This window comes from Tupaia chinensis, unplaced genomic scaffold (genome assembly GCF_000334495.1).
Source record: "Tupaia chinensis unplaced genomic scaffold, TupChi_1.0 Scaffold138365_1, whole genome shotgun sequence".
NCBI classification, from domain to species: domain Eukaryota; kingdom Metazoa; phylum Chordata; class Mammalia; order Scandentia; family Tupaiidae; genus Tupaia; species Tupaia belangeri.
In genome coordinates this window covers 1,256,728-1,276,453 of record NW_006198262.1, presented here as the reverse complement: position 1 = coordinate 1,276,453, position 19,726 = coordinate 1,256,728, and the positions used below count along the sequence as shown (strand labels likewise).

Genomic DNA, 19,726 nt, shown 5'->3' with positions numbered 1-19,726 from the left:
TGGACGGGGCTCAGCAAGGGCAGGGCTGACACTGGCAGGAAGGAGCCTACAGCTACCATTTTGCAAGGGTCCCATCCTGAGTGCCAAGCACTGCCCAACCTAAACACCCCACCCCGTTCCACCCAAGTCCACAAGGGGGCCCTGAGGCACTGCCCCATCAGGTTAGCAGTGAGGTGGAGGCTCAGGGGCCTGGGTGATACGCCAGCGTCTCCCAGGTACAGGGGTAAGCCCACCCAAGTGTACCTAGACTGTGCCCTCCAAGGGCTTAAACGCACAGGCACACGTATGGACACATGTCCTTTCAGTCCAAGGGATTGAACGCACAGGCACACGTATGCACACATGTCCTTTCAAGCCTCCAGTCAAACACCCGCCCCCTCCTCCACCTCCAGGCCCTGAAACCAGAGCCCAGGTCCAGCCACCAGACACCTCTGGATGGAACATAACCTGGGGGCTGCAACTCGAAGCTGCCTCCCAGCCAGGTGAGCACTCTATGGCCACCGCCCGCCTGTGTCAGGAGGCCCTCTGTGCCCAGACGGCATGGTGCCTGTCAGCAGGGCTGGGCTACGTGCCCTGGGAAGCGCTCCACCTGTTATGATGGTCCAGGATGCCCAGAGCCCCAGTGCTCAGCCTGGGCTGAGCTTTTGGCCCACACTTTCCTGGGAGGTGGTTAGGCTCTGTCCCAGCCCAGACTGCTGCAAACTGTCCTATTCACAGATGGGATGGGACCTGATGACACCATCCTGGTGCTGACTGGGCAAGGTGTCCTTTCCAGGAAGCCTGCCTAGGAGCAGGGACCCGGGGGCATGCATGCCTGGGAGACCACGGGGTGGAGAGGGCTGCAAGTGGACCTCACTTCTGGCTGGCGCCCAGGACATCCAGGATGTTGGAGAAGAGGTGGTGGTGCTCCATCTGTGTCATGGTTGACCGCAGGGCCCTGGACTCCAGGAACTCGGCCACCAGGATGCTCAGGCTGTGCTGGTAGGAGAACTCAGACGTGAGGATCTCGAAGATGGCCTGTGTGGGAGGAGAGATGATGTGGCATGGCCTCCTGAAGAGGGGTTTGGATGAGTCGCCTTTGCTGCAGAGGAGGCTGGGGTCAGGCATGCTTAGGCCGAGAGGATACGCTCTGGGAGGCGGGGCTTGTGTGGACGCCGGCCACTGGACAGGCACCCTAGACAGCCCAATGTCACTGGGCTTGCTCTCTGGCTTGGTTAGAGCTATGTGACACTGGGCAGGATGAGGACTTGTGTCCCCATTGGAGGAGATGTAATGGTAGCCTCCCACCCTGGGGCTGCCTTAAAGACAGGGTGCAAGGTGACACAGGGGGCTCAGATGGCTCCTGGCACAGGCTAAAGGCACACACACATCAGCCTTTATGACAGTGCCTGGCCTAGGGGGTGGCCAATGGGTAGGCAGTATCACCGAGGCTGTTGTCCCCTCCCATCCCACTGGGTTCTCATGGCACACACTGTGGCTACAGGACAGCATCCTGGCTCAGCACTTACCTCCTGCCTCTTGCGCTCCTCAGGGGGCAGCTTGTCCAGGATGCCTGACTCCAACACCTGGGGAGGGCACAGGCCTGGGTGGTTATGGCTACACATCTTGGAACCTGTGGCCAAGGTCTTCACTGGCCCCACTGTCCTCCCCCTACCAGGCCAGAGCCGATGCAGAGTACACAGCCGCCCAGAGGAGGCTGAGCCACCCTTCCATGGAATGCCTGTGGCTGGTGGGCCCCTCAGTGATGTCAGCCTGCTGAGCTGGCCTGCTTGGTCCTGTCACCTTCCTCTTCCCCTCTGTCGAAACCTCTGGGGGCAGCCTCTGAGGCACTCTTGCCCCTAAGTCCCTCCCTGGCCGATGGAAAGGCACAGAGCCTACCCAGGAAGGGACAGTGCAGGAGCAGAGCCGTGACTCAGACACCTGCTGGGCCAGGTGAGTTGGCTCTGTGCCCAGGACGGTGCGGGTGACTGTCGGCATGGTGCTCTCGGGGCCTGGGAGCCACGACTGTGGGTTATCTTGGCAAGAGCATGGATCTCTCAGGCTACTGCATGCCAGAGCTCTGCCATGTTGCCTAGGGTTCCCGTTCTGTAGGACCCAGGGCCACCCTGATTCCTGTTCTCCTTACAGGGCCAGGAAGAGGCTAACATCCCATGTCTGATTCTTCCCAAACTTGGGCAGACTGGGGTTAGTATCTCTGGTAGTGTTACCAGGACATAGTGTCCTGGAGCCTGGCACACACCAGGGGGAGATCACACACACACAGTCCCTAGCTTGGGAATAAATATACAGTCTAGACCCTCCTATCCATTGAGAGGCAGCCCCTGGCCTGTCCTCATCCTCACACAGTCCTCCCTGATTGGGTGGGAGTCTGACAGTATGCCATAGCATGGAGCAGGGTGGGTGGTCACAGAGCTGCAACCCTCACCCCGCCCCCCCAGGGGATGGCAGACAAGGCATCCCCTTGTACTGCAGATGAAGGAAGAGCCAGGCCTACCCTCCCTGCTGCCTGCCACACCCACCGCCATGGCAGCTCCCTTCCCCAGCGCTCAGAGGGCAAGGGGGCCACATGTCTGTTCAGCTGTGGCCATCTGCCCACTCCTGGGGTAGTGGCCACCTCCCTGGTACACTAGCCACTGTCTGAGCCTCACTCTCCACTGAGAGCCTCAGAGGCTCATAGGGCAGGGACAGGTCCCCATTTTCAGATGCAGAAAGTGGGAAGGGGTGGCCTGGCCCTGCACATGACCCTAAGCCCTAGGGGAGTCTCTGTCCCCTGAGCCCCACTGCCTCTTCACACTGACCCTCTCAGATGTTTCCTGGTGATAGGGCCCTGGGAAGGGGATCCCTCATGCCCACAGCACCCTACATGTCAATGTGAGCAGGGATGTTATTACAAGCTTGAAGGTAGGAGACAGACTTGCGTGATCCCTGAGTCCAGTCCAGCACAGCAGGGCGGCTCTGAGGGTACAGGAGGGAGACCTCACGCAAGCCAGGCACAGATGAGGGGCTGTGGACCCAGAGAACCTGGCCACCTGCATAGCTCAGGGAAGAAATGGCCTTGGGCCTCTTGTGGGCCCTGCCTGCCAGTCTCCCTGAGCTTCACCGTCATCCTGGCCTACCTCTGGCAGCTGGCTCCAGGTGATCTGGGCAGGCCGGTAGTTCTTGACCACGATGGTGTCCACCTTCCGGGCTCTGTCAGGGCTGGAGGAGTCATCAAGCAAATCGTCGTCTGACTCGTGGCTGGTGTTCAGGCCCCGCTCTCGGATCTCCTGGTAGAGCTGGGGGTCTGGAAAGGGGAGAAGTGTTACCTGTGAGCCTGGAGGCTCAGAGGAGGCCTGTCCTCCCTGGAACCCACAGGCTGAGCCCTCCTGAGGGCCCCCAGGACCTCCCCAAGAGCTTTGGGCAACATAAGGCCCCCCAGGACAGGCTGCCCCCATGCCTGTTTGCTCCACTGGCTGTGCAAGCTGAGCCAGGAGAGGGTGGCAGTCCCGTGTGGAATTTGGCGCCTTCAGAACAGGGCTGTGCCGGCAAATCAGAGCACCAGCATGGCCAGCCATGCCTGGCCTCAGGCACAGACTGTGGGTGGGGGTGTCCCCAGGCTGGGCCTGAGGGTACTAGTGTCTTTTCCCATGAGCCCGTCCATACTTTAAGCCCCACCTGGGATGGCTGGCTGCCATTTCAGGGTGCCAAGCATCCTCATGTCAACTCCCCATGCCTCTTCCTGAATTGTGGGGTATAGCTGCTGCTATCTATCTGGGGGAACACTTTCCCCACAAATTTTTGCAGAAGAGGCCAACCTCCACTTCTGGGCTCATGGGTGTCCACAGAGCTTCTGGGGGCTGGCAGGAAAAGAGGGCCCTTCCTGGCTGAAGCTGCTATGTCTTGGAACCTCTGGACAAAGGTTAGGCCGGGGCCAGGCACTGGAGGCCCAAGGGCTTCTGGGTCTCACTGCCTCCAACATCCTCATACCCCCAGGGTGCTCTGTCCTAGCTAGCCAGGCACCCTTCCTTTGATTACCAGGGGTAGCCACTGTCTGAGCCTCACTCTCCACTGAGAGCCTCAGAGGCTCATAGGGCAGGGACAGGTCCCCATTTTCAGATGCAGAAAGTGGGAAGGGGTGGCCTGGCCCTGCACATGACCCTAAGCCCTAGGGGAGTCTCTGTCCCCTGAGCCCCACTGCCTCTTCACACTGACCCTCTCAGATGTTTCCTGGTGATAGGGCCCTGGGAAGGGGATCCCTCATGCCCACAGCACCCTACATGTCAATGTGAGCAGGGATGTTATTACAAGCTTGAAGGTAGGAGACAGACTTGCGTGATCCCTGAGTCCAGTCCAGCACAGCAGGGCGGCTCTGAGGGTACAGGAGGGAGACCTCACGCAAGCCAGGCACAGATGAGGGGCTGTGGACCCAGAGAACCTGGCCACCTGCATAGCTCAGGGAAGAAATGGCCTTGGGCCAAAAGTGGGCCCTGCCTGCCAGTCTCCCTGAGCTTCACCGTCATCCTGGCCTACCTCTGGCAGCTGGCTCCAGGTGATCTGGGCAGGCCGGTAGTTCTTGACCACGATGGTGTCCACCTTCCGGGCTCTGTCAGGGCTGGAGGAGTCATCAAGCAAATCGTCGTCTGACTCGTGGCTGGTGTTCAGGCCCCGCTCTCGGATCTCCTGGTAGAGCTGGGGGTCTGGAAAGGGGAGAAGTGTTACCTGTGAGCCTGGAGGCTCAGAGGAGGCCTGTCCTCCCTGGAACCCACAGGCTGAGCCCTCCTGAGGGCCCCCAGGACCTCCCCAAGAGCTTTGGGCAACATAAGGCCCCCCAGGACAGGCTGCCCCCATGCCTGTTTGCTCCACTGGCTGTGCAAGCTGAGCCAGGAGAGGGTGGCAGTCCCGTGTGGAATTTGGCGCCTTCAGAACAGGGCTGTGCCGGCAAATCAGAGCACCAGCATGGCCAGCCATGCCTGGCCTCAGGCACAGACTGTGGGTGGGGGTGTCCCCAGGCTGGGCCTGAGGGTACTAGTGTCTTTTCCCATGAGCCCGTCCATACTTTAAGCCCCACCTGGGATGGCTGGCTGCCATTTCAGGGTGCCAAGCATCCTCATGTCAACTCCCCATGCCTCTTCCTGAATTGTGGGGTATAGCTGCTGCTATCTATCTGGGGGAACACTTTCCCCACAAATTTTTGCAGAAGAGGCCAACCTCCACTTCTGGGCTCATGGGTGTCCACAGAGCTTCTGGGGGCTGGCAGGAAAAGAGGGCCCTTCCTGGCTGAAGCTGCTATGTCTTGGAACCTCTGGACAAAGGTTAGGCCGGGGCCAGGCACTGGAGGCCCAAGGGCTTCTGGGTCTCACTGCCTCCAACATCCTCATACCCCCAGGGTGCTCTGTCCTAGCTAGCCAGGCACCCTTCCTTTGATTACCAGGGGGGTTGCTATTGCTGCTCCATCCCTCCACAAGTTATGGGGTACATGGGGTCCTCCCAAGGCCCAGCCATCACCTAGTCCCTCCAGTGGCCCTCAAACCAGGCTCCCCTTTAACCTGAAAGAATCTGGGCAGAGCACACAGCACTGGCATATGTACCTCCTGAGGTCAACACCCTCTGATGTAGTTTTGGTCCCACTGGCATGGCCACTATGAGCTACTAGCATACATATGGGACACTCGGTGAGAGTGTCCGTCTCCTGCCCTTGGAAGCACACGGACAGGTACCTGAGGGAACTTTCTACACCTTTCTAGCTCTGTTAGAAATGCACAATCAGACCAGTAAGTGAGACCTCAGTCCCTTACAGGATCCTAGCAAACATATCCTTCCAGCCACCAAACCCAGACATACTCCATCCTCCAGGATCGCCCCAGTGAGACCAGCTTCATCGAGGGCCAACCCCAGCCATCGGCCACCTCCTGAAGTCACTTACCATCCTTGAAGGAGCCCTTGTGTGCACGTTTCCGCCCCAGTGTCTTCTGAGCAAACAAGAGAACCAGAAACACCAGCAGTTAGTGGGAGGAGGGGGTGGAGGTCTGCAGCGCTACTGCCACCCTGGAGCCCAGAAACCTCATGGCTAAACACGCAGAGCTGCTCCCAGTGCCAGCAAGCTCTGCAGGGCACAGAGAAGGTGCTCAACAAACATCACCACAAGACTGAGAGCAGTTGAGCAGACCCCAAGAAACGCGAGAGAGGGTGGAATGGTGGTTCAGAGGAGGCAGGGAAGATGACTGAGGGCTGGACAGGTCCTGGAGGGTTGCCTAGAGGAGGAACGGTTGAACAAGTTGAGAAGGGATGCTCGAAAGAGTGGACGTGGGACTGGGAGTTATAAGTGTGCTGGAGCGAAGCCTGAAGCAGGTGTGGCGGGACAGGGCCAAGAAGGGACACAGGGCCCCTCAGAAATCAGGACCTGGGGTAGCAAGAACAGGGACTGACTGGCTAGTGTCCAACATCAGCCTAGGAGTCCTAGTGGCTAAAGGACGAGGTGGTAGAGGGGACTGGAGGGTAGGGTTCTCTGGAAGCCCCTACTCTTGGCTGGCCCCCCTTCCCCATTGTGGCTGGGACACATAAACTTCCCTGACCTCACGGCAAGCTGATTCCAGGAAAGCAGGGGCTGGTTTCCTGAACTAGTTGCGACCTGAAAACTCCCCTTCCTGTTTGGGAACCTGTGGCGCTCCCAGCTGTAGCTGGCCCCGCACCCACAGCCCTGTACCCTCAAGCCCTTTATCACACCTGGAGGCCTTCCCAAGCACCCCACCCCTACCTCTCTCAGCCCCTCCTCCACCTGGTCCTCCCTTTGTCCTGCCTCTGCTTTAAGCTCTCCTTGCTCAGAGGCTATAAGTAACCACCTCTGTGCTCCCTCTGTCCCAAGCTGTCCCCAGCCAAGCCCTCTGCACCCCCCACACCCAGGGAACTCTCTGAGAATAGGGACCATGCCCAGTGGGCTCCCCTTGATACCCCAGCACAGGACACATAGTGTGTGCTCAGGAAATGTTAGTTGAATGCATGAATGAGCAGGGATGAATGTGTGGATGAATGCATGTTGAGACCCCTTCAGGCCTGGTTGGGTTCAGAGTGCCAGGCCTGGGGTATAGGGACCCACAGCAGAAGTCTGGAGGCAGTCTCTGGGAGGACCCAGGACAGTGGCTGGCACTACGGACACAGGGGCCCCACCTCAGCCACCAAAAGCCTCCAATGGAAGCTTAAACCCTTGGGCATGTACTGGGTGGCCATCATTTGACAGGTTTAGCTTCTCCTGAGCCGAGGGCATAGGAGCCAGGATGGCAACCCATGGGAGGTGCAGGTGCCATGTAGGCACAACCTTCCTGCAGACGCGGTCTTCTTGTGGACTTGGGCTTTTAGCAACCGAGGCAGTGTTCTATTCTCTTGAGGGTGCCGAAATAAAACCACTGTTATTCCCACTTACACCTGGGGAAGTAGAGGCTCAGGAAGGCTCTGGGACTAGCCCGGGGTCACACAGCAATACAACCCTCAGCCTAGGCCATTCCTCAAGCACATTTTGCCAATGTGCCCAAAGCTGCTTTCTGGACGAGTCTGAGCAAAACACCCAACAACAGAGGTGCCCAGGCCAAATCTGCTTCTGTCTGCACATCTGAGGAAGGTAAGGGCTCCCAAGCTGTCCAAGAAACTTCGATGTTGTCCCTGGCCCCCGCCTGCCTCCCATACCTCACCCCTTGCCTGGCTCCTGACCCGCCAGGTAAAGAGAGGTGGCAGTGTGGCAGAGCCCCAGTCCTGGCCAGGTGGGTACCTAAATGCCCCCTGAACATGCTCTGTGGCTACCTGCAGCAGAGGCCCCGCTCCAGCCACAGGAAACAGTGATTCAAGGGGTAAGGCACACTGGGCCCACGGCACACCGCCCCCTACTCTTGGGGATAATCAAGAGTAGAGCCTTCCAGAGAGCCCTACCCTCCAGTCACCTCCACCACCCCGTCCTTCATGTATGTATCCCCTTGGGCCTCAGTGACAGGACAGTCTGGATTGCATCATTGCCGGGGAAAGGTGTGTGGCCACCACACCCCAGCCCTGGAGCCACCAACCACAGGCAGGGTACAGGAGGTGTGGTGTACAGGGTGTACTCAGACTCCCTGAGCAAGATTGGCTGTGCAGCTGCCCCGCCCAGTCCTGGTCGGCGGCCCCTCAGGCAGGAGGACACCAGGTCAGTCCCTACTGCAAAGACATCATCAAACCTATGATTCAGATAGGCTGGTTCTTGCTTGGAGCTCACGGGAAGGGGGGCTGGGGGGGCTGGTCCTTCCCTTAGTCTCTGTTCCTCACTCGGGCTGGGGACTAGGACACAAAGCTAAGCCTTTTTGAGCCTCAGCTGCCTCCTCTGTAAAATGGGACGCTTCACAGCTCAGCCGTGGTGGTCCACAGGTAGCAGAACCAAGTGGGGACCTGATTTGGTTCCAGGGCCAAAGTGCAGTTGCCCGCGTCTGTAATTACAGCTCACTGGGAGGAGGGGCGGGAGGATGGCAACAGCATTCTGCCCACCACCCCTTCTCTCTCTCGTCTGTCTCTCACCCTGCTCGCCTGTCTGCCCACCACCCCTTCTCTCTCTCGCCTGTCTGCCCACCCCTCCTTCTCTCTCTCATCTGTCTGCCCACCTCCCCTTCTCTCTCACTCGCCTGTCTCTCACCTCCCTTCTCTCTCTCATCTGTCTCTCACCTTCCTTCTCTCTCTCGTCTCTCACCTCTCTTCTCTCTCTCGCCTGTCTTTCACCTCCCCTTCTCTGCCCACCTCCCCTTTCTCTCGCCTGTCTCCCACCCCCTTCTCTCTCGCCTGTCTGCCCACCTCCCTTCTCTCTCTCTCTCTCAGCAGGTGATGTGGTGGTTAAAGTGGGTGGATTCCCACATGGTCAGCCATGGTTCAAGTCCCGGACACAGCAACCTGAAAATCATACCGGATATATGTGCATGCGTGCCCAAGAATGCAGGAGGAGAGTGGATGAGAAGGGATTGCTGTGTGGCCATCCCCTCTAGGGGGTGATTTCTTACCTTCCTTCTCATTGGCCCTCCAGGCTAGCTCACTCGCACCAAGGCACAAATCCTTAAAACACACACACACAAAGGAGACATTCACGGTCACAGCCTGGCCATTGGGCTTGACTAGAATAAACCAGTCCAGAGCTTGCACATGGTAGTGAGGTAGTGCAGGAGCCTAGGTGCAGATGACAAGAGAGGGCAGGCCACCTCTCTCCTAGGAGCTCCTGAGCCACTAGAGCCACAACCCCCTAGGTGGGTAGCCCTTACCTTATTTTTGGCTGGACTCCGAGCAGGTGGCTGGCGGGGCTCCTCTGCCAGAGCCTGGAGCTTGGGGCTGAGCTGGATGGGGTCTCCCTGACCACCTGGCATCCCCGGGTCCCTCATGGCTGCCCTGTAGGACTGGTTCCGCAGGTTTCGCCTCAGCAAACCCCCAGGGCCCATGTCCATGTCCATGTCGTCCCTCGAGAAGCTGGGGGTCGAGGGAAGCTGGGGGCTCCGTCGGGCAGCCTCCTTGCTGAGCACGGCCGCTCCAAAGCTCTGGTGCCGGAGTGGGGTCTTTGCCTTGCTGGCCACAGCCAGGCCCCTGGGGATCAGCTGCTGAGTGCCCATCTTGAGGGCTGCAGGGCTCTGTGTGCTCAGGACAACAGGCCGCGGCTCCTCTTCCACCGGGGCCTCAGGCTGGAAAGCTGCATTGACCCTGGCCTGCAGGGAGGTCCGGACCACCGGGAGCCCAGGCGCTGGGTTCCCATTGGCATCGAGCTGCAGCTCTGAGTGGAAGCGGTATTCCAGGAGCTTCTCCTCCAGGGAGCTGTCGGAGTGCCGCTGGGACATCTGGATAGTTGCAGGGTCCTGCAGGGAAGGGCAGAAGTGAGGGGCTCCTGAACGTATCTCTCACTTGTCCCTCTCGGGTGTCCACCCTGCCCGCACTTTAGCCTCTGCTGGGATAGCTCCCAGGACATGGCACGAAGAGGACCCTGACACAGTTGGGAGGAGAGCCTGTTGGTGGCACAGTCCTGACCACCAGGAGGGAGGTCCGAGGGACGGCCTCATATCACCTCCAGCTAGGGACTGAAAAAGGGCACTTGCTGGGACTGAGGCAGACAGCAGTGCTCTGGGCTCTGGGTGGCCAGTGATTAAGCATCCTGGGGGGGAGGCTGGGCATGGGAGGGCAGCACACACGGGAGACAAAGTCCTGGACGAGAGGGCAGTTGAGGGTCCTGGGTTACAAAGAATCTTCACCTGACCTGGGACACAGCAGGAGTCAGAAATAAAGGGGAATGCTTAGTAAGCCCTTCTTGCGGCTGCTCCCCACTGCAGCTCCACGTAACTCACCCTGACCGTTCGCTGCAGCCGCATGTAGCTCACCCTGACCGCTCGCCGCCGCAGCCCCACGTAGCTCACCCTGACCGCTCGCTGCGGCCGCCCGCAGCAGAGCTCACCCTGACTGCTCGCCACTGCAGCCCCACGTAGCTCACACTGACCACTCGTTGCTGCGGCCCCACATAGCTCACCCTGACTGCTCGCCGCCGCAGCCGCATGTAGCTCACCCTGACCGCTCGCTGCAGCCGCACGTAGCTCACCCTGACTGCTCGCCACTGCAGCCCCACGTAGCTCACACTGACCACTCGTTGCTGCGGCCCCACATAGCTCACCCTGACTGCTCGCCGCCGCAGCCGCATGTAGCTCACCCTGACCGCTCGCTGCAGCCGCACGTAGCTCACCCTGACTGCTCGCCGCTGCAGCCCCACGTAGCTCACGCTGACTGCTCATCGTTGCGGCCCCACGTAGCTCGCTCTGACCGCTTGCTGCGGCAGCCCCATGTAGCTCACTCTAACTGAAGGCACCTTATGCAGCCAACATGGGAACAGGACCACTTCTAAGGCTCACGGGCATCAGCTTCTGTGCACTGACCAGTCCACTCTGAGGATCTACCTTCCCAGGGCCACCTTCTGCTGTTCGAGGACTCCCAATTGTCAGGAAGTAGTCCTGCCTGGGGCATGTGGAAATCAGATGTCACCAGGGAGCAAGTGATGGCATATTGGTTACTCAGTTTTAAAATCTGCAAAATGGCCCTATTAATAATGCCAACCTTCTGAGGGAAATGTAAGGGTCAACAAGTTCAGATGTGTAAACGTTTTAAAGCGAGGCCTGGCTGGCCACGGGGGCTACATCAGCAGTTTGCAGAGGCCATGCAGAAAGGACAACCTTGCACTCCTTGGGCTATCCTCATAAGCAGAGAAGGTGCCATAGCTTAGGGCAACTTTGTAGGGTCAAAATGTAATTCAGAGATGGGGCTGGCAGGTGATGTGGTGGTTAAGGGTGCTGGACTCACACATGGCTGACTGTGGTTCGAGTCCCGGACCTGGTGATTTGCTTTCTCACTTTCCCTTTCTCTCACTCTGTCCCTTTCTGGTAAAATTAAAATAATAAAGTTAAATAAAATAATTCTTTAAAAAAATATAACTCAGAGAAAACACATTCCTGGGACCAGCAGTTAGCGTAATGGCTATGTTGCTGGACTCCCATGTAGTCAACCACGGTTCGAGTCCCGGACCTGGTGACTTAAACTCATGCCGGGTATGCGTGCGTGCGTGCCCAAGATCCTGAGAGGAGAATAGAGGAGAAGGGATTGCGGCGTGACCATTCCCCCTAGGGGGTGATTTCTTGCTTTCTGTCTCTCTGTCTTTCTGGCGAGCACATGCGCCCTATAACAAAAACCTCTTCAAAAAAAAAAAAAAGAAAACACACTTCTTTGATTTTTCCCCCTTAGTTTCTTTTTAAATTAAATTAAATTAATTATTATTTCTTTTTAATGTAACCAGAGGAAGACAGAGAGAGGAAAAGTGAAAATGCAAGCCACCAGGTCCGGGACTCAAACCATGGTCGACCATATGGGAGTCCAACACCTTTAGCCACCACACTACCTACTCCCCTTTAGTTGTTATAAAGACAAGAATAGCCACCATGTATGTGCCTCTTATATACCTAGGACTTATATATGTTAAAATTACAAGAGCCTTGGGAGGGAGAGTGGGAGCCCATTTTGCAGGTAGGAAAACAAGGCCCAAGGTCACCTGCCCAAGTTAGGAGGGAGGTCCCGGGCTCAGATCCGGGTCACAGTGCTACCTTGTTTTCCCCGCACATCTGGAAAAGAAGGTTGACCTTAGCAAGTATTAGCAACTCTCTCTCACCCCAGCAAGATGTCGTAGCTACAGGTGACCATGGCTATGGACAGGCTCAGGGCCTCTGGAGTTGAGAGTTCCCTAGGCCCTGGGGAAACTACCACCTACCCTGGAATCACCAAGGGTCTCAGCTCCCAATCCCCCTCACACACTCGCTGCCCAGTCCTGGGTGCTGGCCCAGGCAGTCTGAGCTTCTGCCTATGAATCCCTTTCTGAAGACCCACTGGGAAGGGCTGGCCACACACTGACCTCAGTCGGCACCCTTGCTGGAACTCCCAGGGCACTCAGGGAGCTTGGCTCTGTCTCTGCTAACACAGAAACCACTAAGCTTTCCCAGGTCACACGCTGTCTGCTGAAACCATCCCCGGAAAGCATGTAAGCTGAGCCTAGGGACGGGCTGCCCCTGGATCCTTGGCTGCCCCCACACAGGAGGGCACATTCCTTAGGACATTCCACATCACCCTGCTGAGAACAACAGCAGCCACCCAGGCCTCCCCCAGGAGCCTGACTCCTTGGTGTTAGCAAGGGTCAGGGAGTCTGCACCATCCCAGGACCAGCGCTCCCCATGCTGGGCCTAGTCGAGAAGTCAGTTTATGTTAATCTACGTGTATACACACCAAGTGGAGCGCACCCCAGGGGCAGCAGAAGACACTGAGCTCCTGTACAGCCTTCTCTTCTAAACGTGATTTATTTACCTTGGAGGCATTTTACACTGTTATACTGAAAGGTCCACACCCTTACTGTGTCTGTCTCCCACCAGACAAATGCCCCCAGCGCCCACCTTCTCAGGGAACTGTGAAGAGTCCCCCATACGCAGAGCCCCTGCCCACCCTCTCCTCGTCCATCCTTCCTCTCTCACAGGCCTCCGTCTGCCCTGCTGGGGCTCCAGGCTGCCATCTCTGACCCCTTCTTCTGGGCCAGTGTCCCAGACCAGGCAGGTGACACCACCTATAGCTAGTGGCAGCCCTTCCTAGGAGAGGGCAAAGTCTGCTCCAGGGACCAAAGGAACCTGTCGGGCGAGCCACCACCGGGTGTAACCTCTGTTCTCAGCAAGGCAGCCACACCCATAGGCCTGGAGCACCACTAGCCTGGGACCCAGGGTCTAAAGAATAGCGGGCACTCACCCAGGGGCGTGGGCAGCTGCCCCCAACTCAGTAGGAGCCAGCTCTTGGGAGCTGTGGCTGTCTTCTTTGCCTTATCATGAAAGCCAGGTACTCCCCACTCCAAGCTGGCCTCCCTCGGAGGCCACCACTCTGGGCTCTTCAGTTGTCCTCCAGTTCCTAAATGAGGCCTAGCCTGCTCTCTGGTGGTCTCCCAACCTTGGGCCTTCCCTATCCTCTCCTGTCTCGGGGAGGCTCCAGGCACAGTCACACTGAGCCCCACAGATGCTGAGGCCTCCCAGCCTCTTGTTAATGATTTCCTCTGCTTTCACCACAGCTTGGTTTTTTGCCCGTTAATTTTCCCCAAGGGTTCCAGCAGTTCTACTATATGCTTCTTGAGAATGTGCTCCATATGTCCAGCATATCAGTTTCGTGTTTTTCCCAGAGACCCTCTGTCCCCCTGCTCACGAGGGCCAAGAGCTCCACAGGCTTAGCTTCGGATGGGCCCTGGGACCTCCTTTTACTGCTTTCTGGAGCTAGAAGTTTGTCAGCCAAGTGCAGGCCCCTCCCCTGCTTTATTCCCTCACTGAGGGAGTGGCATGGGAGGCATATTTTTAATTGCCTGAAAATTGCTTTTCTCTACCTCTCCCTTGACTGGTAACTAGGATGAGTTTAGAGTTCCCATTGGAGATTATTTTCTTGTAGAATCATGAAGCATTCTTCCCTTGTCTTAGGTGTTGCTGGAGAGGCATCCTGACACCATTACAATTTTCCTTCCTTGGATTACCCCAGTGCCCCACTCAACTCTGCTGAGCCTTTGGGGCTTCCCATTGTAGCCTAGAAGTTCTGAGTTGACTGAGCCAGGTTCTTGGTGGAACTCTCAACCTGGTTACTACTGTCTCTTAGGTCTATACATATTTTAGGATTAATCCTTCAGTAATTTCTTCTACTCTGTTTTTTCTTTCTGGAATACTCATTAATAAGTATTGAAATCACTGGAATTTTCTGCAGATTTCTTAACTTCTATCTCCTTTGTGGGAGATTCCTATTGCTTAGTCTTCTAATCTTTCCATCAGACATTTCAATATCCTACAAAATGCTCTTTCTTTACTCTTTATTCATAGCATCCTGTTCTTGTTTTATGCATGCAACATCTTCTGTTATCTTAAAGGATAACCATTATATTTTCTTTTCAACAAGTTTCTCTCTGTTGTCTGACTGCCTGAGCCTTGATTCTCTCTCTCTCTCTTTTATTTTTTTTCGAGAGGTTATTTTTTGCTATAGGTGTGTGCGCTCGGCAGGAAGAGAGATACAGAGAGGCAGAAAGTGAGAAGTCACCCCCCAGGGGGGATGGCCACACCACAATCCCTTCTCCTCCATTCTCCTCTCAGGATCTTGTGCACACATGCACACATGCCTGGCGTGAGTTTAAGCCACAGGGTCCAGGACTTGAACCGCAGTCGACTACATGGGAGTTCAGTGACATAGCCACTATGCTAACTGCTCGTCCCCTTGAGCCTTGATTCTCTAAATACACTCTCTTTCTTTGTCTCAGCCTCTGTTTTCTCGAGGCTTTCCTCAAACAACTGCTGGTGGTTGCTGGCTGTCTATTTCTTTTATTTAGGAGAAAGACACTATGCTGGTGGGAGACCCAGGTGCACCCACCAGTGAGCAACATGTCTGTCCTGGTGGGCTCACAGCACTGCTGTCCCTCTACTCTCCAGGCCCACCAATCTCATCCCTATGCCTGTATCTGGTGGCCTGTCCTCCAAGCTGGCTGATTTCTGCAATGGTCACTTTCAGTTTCCTCTCTGGAATACTGACCCACACTTTGTTGGTGCCAACAAAGGGCAGGGGCCAGTACTCAGACTTTCCTTCCAGCTGCTTCCAGGCAAATCTTGTCTCACTGTCTAGGCAAGAGCATCAGTAAGAGAGGTCAGATACCCTGCAGTGGCCACACGGACCATAGAGGTGGATTTGCTCCTGAGCAGCCCCGATTTGCTGAGCAGAAAGCCTTTCCGAAAGCTCCTCCAAGGGTGCATACAGTAGTGGCAACTACAGACTGTGTTCCTCCATCTTCCCAGGAAAGCGTGGGCCCTTTGGGGACAGGGACACTTTATTGTTCATGTCCTCACAAACATTTGGGCTTAATTCTTCATTTTGGCACTTTCTCTGCCCTGGCCTCTTACCTTAATTTTGTGCCTCCCTGGAGAGGTCTTGGTATTTCCCGACAAGAATAACCTGCATGGGACTCTGCATAAGTGGGCAGAAACTGGGCCAGGGCAGCCCCGGAGAGGTTTTCAGGTCCACCTATGCCCCTTTTTTTAATGACCTCCTGTTGTATCTGCTCAAAGTGAGCTGGGAAGAACCCCCCACAGTTGAGCCCCTGGGAACTCCAGCATTCGATTTTCCCTTTGCCAATGAACAGCTTACCCAGCATCCCCAGTGCATGTGCCAGGGTTGGCGGCCCGAGTGCCTGGCAGGAGGATCCCGCAGGGGTAAGCAGGTAGTATCGGGTGAAGTTTCTGGGCCATCTCAGGTGGTCACACTCAGCCTGGTCAATCCTGGCTTGTACTTGGCCTCACCTGGCTTGCTGCATCTAAGCTGGGTGGACTACTCTGCTACCCAGTCCTCCAGCTCCCTTGTTTTACCTGAGACTCCAGAGGGCACCAACATTGTCCCTTCTGGCTCCCATGTGACCACAACCTCCCAGCCTGGCTCTGGCTATTCTCATGGCCACTGGGACTCAAACTGCCCTGAATTTGGGGCCTGCCACACACCCCCCCCACACACACAGACACACACATTAGGACCACATGGGTTTCCATCACCTGCTCCGAGGCAGCCCCACTCTTGGAGCACCGCTGTCCCTCTACCCTCTGGGTCCACTTATTCCTCCCTGCCTGGTGGGGCTGGGCTCTCCAGCACCTGCTCATTGACCTCAGTCTCTGCTCAGGCAGGCTCACCACAATGATGTCCTTGTACTTGGGTAATTCTGTCTGACCAAGCGTGGCATTTGGAGTCACACATTATTTAGGGGCAGGATTTAGCTCCGTCATCCACACAAGACACGATAACCAGTTCCATTTGCAACTTGGCTAGAGGCTAAATTCAGTAGCTCTCAACCTGGGGCTGTTTTGCCACCTAAGGGACACTTGACAATGTCTGGGACATTGCTGGTGGTCACAAGGTACTAGCACCTCAAGGAGTGAGGCCAGGGATGCTGTGAAACATCCTACCGTGCGCAGGACAGGCCACACAACAAAGAATTTCCTGGGACAGATGTCCGCAGTATGGGCATCGCTAACTAGAGAGCCGCCCTTCACAGTGTGGGAGGCGGACACAGCCCGGCTCAGTTGGCAGCACCCACCCTTTACTTCCGGCTCCCATCTCTGAATCCAGACATCCCATAATCCTGGCTGGCCTGGCACTGGTGGGGTTTCCCCAAAGAAGCAGCAGACCAGAGGATCAGAGTCCTGTACAGGTACCTGGACAGGTGACAGGTGTCCTGCTGCCCCCACTTACCATCTGGGGGACAATGCCCCCACATGTCTTCTCACCCCATGTCATTAGTCCTGTTCCAAACTTGTGCAGGGTGGGTATTTTCCCTCCTGACAGGTGGGAAAAACCAGGTGCAGAGGAGGGCGGACAACCAGTCAGGCCCCATCCTGACATAGACGACTGTCCCCAACAAGAAACTGGGTGAGCAGGGATTTGGGACTTGCCTATGCAGTTACTAGACATGAAGATGCTGCTCTAGGTGGTGGAAGTCAGCCAAGCACGGTAAGTGCCACAGGCTAATGGGACAAGTGACTGAGATCTATCCAGAAACCAAAACTAAAACCTCAAGGCTGTGTCTCAATTAAACCATGAACTCGGACTGCCATCTTGGGGCCAGCAGACTCCGTGTTTCCACATCCCTTCACCTCCATGCTTCAGTTTCCTCAGGTGTAGGTGGAGAGCGCTTCCTGTGTGGGTAGGTCATGCGAGTCGGAGAAGGCCCTTGCCGAGCCAGAGCACTCAGGTACACCCTCCCAGCAAAGGTTCGTCCCCTGCAGGTGTTCAGCGAGAAGTCAGACATCTCTTTTTCCAGGAGACTTCTGTCCAACGGACTTAGACCTTACTTCTTCCAGGAAGCCCCCAAGGCCCCCTCACTTCCTGTTGCTTCTTCCCACCAGGACTCGGCAGCCTTCCACCCCTGCTCTGGGTGGTGCTTGGATCTGGCCCTTGGTTTCTCTTCTGTGGGCAGGAGACAGCAGAACAGCAGGAACGCTGTAGCCTTGGTCCAGAACAAGAGCTTAGCAGCAGCTGCGTCAACACCCTCTAACAGGGCACTCCTGTTACTCCCATTTTACACATAAGGAAACTGAAGCTCCCTGGGGGCAAACTTGCCTTAGTTCACATGTAGCCAGGATTTGAACCTAGAACCCACACACCACAGAGGTGCTGGGGCAGGCTGCGATGTACAGCACCTGGGACCCTCCTGCTGATGCCAGCCCATCCCTGCAGGTGCCATGTGCCGCTTGCTCTCGGGCAGCCAGGACAAACACTTCCTAAGTCTCCACATTAAGTCCTGCACTAGCGGTTCACCTCAAGGACACGGGGAACATGGGGCTCTGCCTGGACCCCGAGTGTGGTGCTGAAGACACTGAGAAACCGTCATCATCGCTGCCACTCAGTCCCCGCCCCCTTCCCCCCACACCCACCAGGCTCTGGCTGAGGTCTACACACACACTCACTGGAACCTCAAAAGGGAGCCTTGCTCCTGTTTTACAAATACACAGACAGGCTGGATCCCTCCCTGCTGATGCCCAGCGAATCCGCCAGATGGGAGAGGTGTATGAGGGTGGAGTTCTTCACTCTCGGGGATGCTCTAGGTCTGCTGTAGGTTTAGACAACAAATCCTCCAAAAATCTCCCTTCCAGATCCCTTTCAGACTCCCGGAGGCTTCCTAAGAGGCTCATCGCTCTGCTCTGAAGTCTAAACCCAAGCTCCCAGCTGCAGAGAAGTTTTTCTTCAGGGCATGAAGCGGCCCCCTGAGGGCTCAAGAGAGGGCAGGAAACTGGCAGAAGGACTCCCGAGGCCGGGGGTGGGGTCCAGCGGGCTTGGCTTTCAGGCTCCGCCCCCGGAGGTGGGGGTTGGGGACACAAAGTTGTCACAGACCCCATGCGGGGCTAGTGGGAAATGCAAAGGGGAGGAGAGCCATCCAGGGTTACCAGAGCTTCCCTCGACGCTTACCTCCCACCTCCCCAGCCTCACCTGTCCCCAAGGCTTACCCGCGCCGCGGGACCGAGGAGCGGAGTAACGCGCGCAACCGGCCAAGGCGCTGCGGGTCCAGTGTCCAGCCGGGCTCACAGTCCTCCCGCCGCGCTGTCCTCCTGGTTCCGCCCTCCCCCACTTCCTGTGCGGCCCGGCGGGAGGGGCGTCGCGCTCCAGCTCCGGCCAGGTGGGCGCACGGCGGGCTGGTAGGGCCCGGGACCACTCCAGTTGCGAGGCCTGGGCAGGTAGGGGCCGCTGGGACGGGCGGAGGCGGGGCGCGCCTGGGCACCTGCTTGCTGCACCTGCCCGCACCACCTGCGTCACTGGCCCCACCTGGGCAGGCCGGCGTCCACGTGACCGGCCGGGCCTGCTTGTACCTCCTGGTTCCAGGCGGGTCGCCTCTGCTGCCTGGTGTCCCGAGCCGCTCCGGCACCGCCCACCCCGCTGAGGCAGGGACCGGCCGGGCGTGGTCTGCCCGGGTTTGCCCGGGGCGGGGGAAGGGGGACGGCTTGCTGGGGGAGCAGAGCGGCTTGGTTTCCTTTATTCGTTTTCTTCGTCCCGGCCTGGCTCCATTGCCTTCTCCTCCAGGAAGCCTCCCAGGAAGAGCAGCCCTGAGGAGAACTTGATATTTGCTGCAGAGACCCCACCTTCTTGATTCTTTGAAGCTAGCGGCCTAAGGGCAACACAGGAGCCCACAAAGCTGCTCTCACCTCCCTGGCTGGTCATTACCATGGTTGCCATTTTACAGAGGAGAACACTGAGGCCCGGAAAGGAAGGTGCTCACCAGTGTGCACAAGAAGAAGCCAGGACTCCAAGCCTGGCCTGGCCTTGACCCTGAGCTCCTGTGTGTGAAGGGCATTGTCATGGGGGAGGGGGGTGTCCCCAAGGTAGTGGTTGCAGAACTGGGCGATTCAGGAACCAGGTTTTCTGGCGCTGTGGGAGGGGCCGGAGGCAGGGCTGGGTCTGCGGCTACCAGAACTTGGGCTAACTTGCAGGTCTGTAAGGCAGGGACCTTCCTTATCACCTGACTTTACTGGTGTCACTCACTATCCCTATCACTGCTTCCCAGCCCCCAGCCCAGGGTGGTACAAGCAGAGGCATCCTCACAGCATGTGGCTGTGAGGCTGCTCAAGAACTGCCTGGCGCTCCCAGTGGCCTTCTTCATCAAAGGACACAGCCTTGGTTTCTCTACAGAGACCACCCCGCTTGCCCA

General features: G+C 57.1%; 1 protein-coding gene across 1 annotated transcript in view; it reads right to left on the bottom strand.

Annotated features, from left to right (window-relative positions):
* Window positions 1-18,859, bottom strand: part of ARHGEF16 (Rho guanine nucleotide exchange factor 16) — a gene marked incomplete at its 3' end in the record, with an annotated part of 26,295 nt that extends 7,436 nt beyond the window's left edge. Inside the window, 6 exon segments of the mRNA XM_014592693.2 lie at window positions 857-1,017; window positions 1,509-1,565; window positions 4,510-4,676; window positions 5,903-5,948; window positions 9,240-9,821; window positions 18,531-18,859. Of these exon segments, the coding sequence (XP_014448179.1) occupies window positions 857-1,017; window positions 1,509-1,565; window positions 4,510-4,676; window positions 5,903-5,948; window positions 9,240-9,803 (995 nt within the window).
* Window positions 18,860-19,726: the final 867 nt, after the last annotated feature.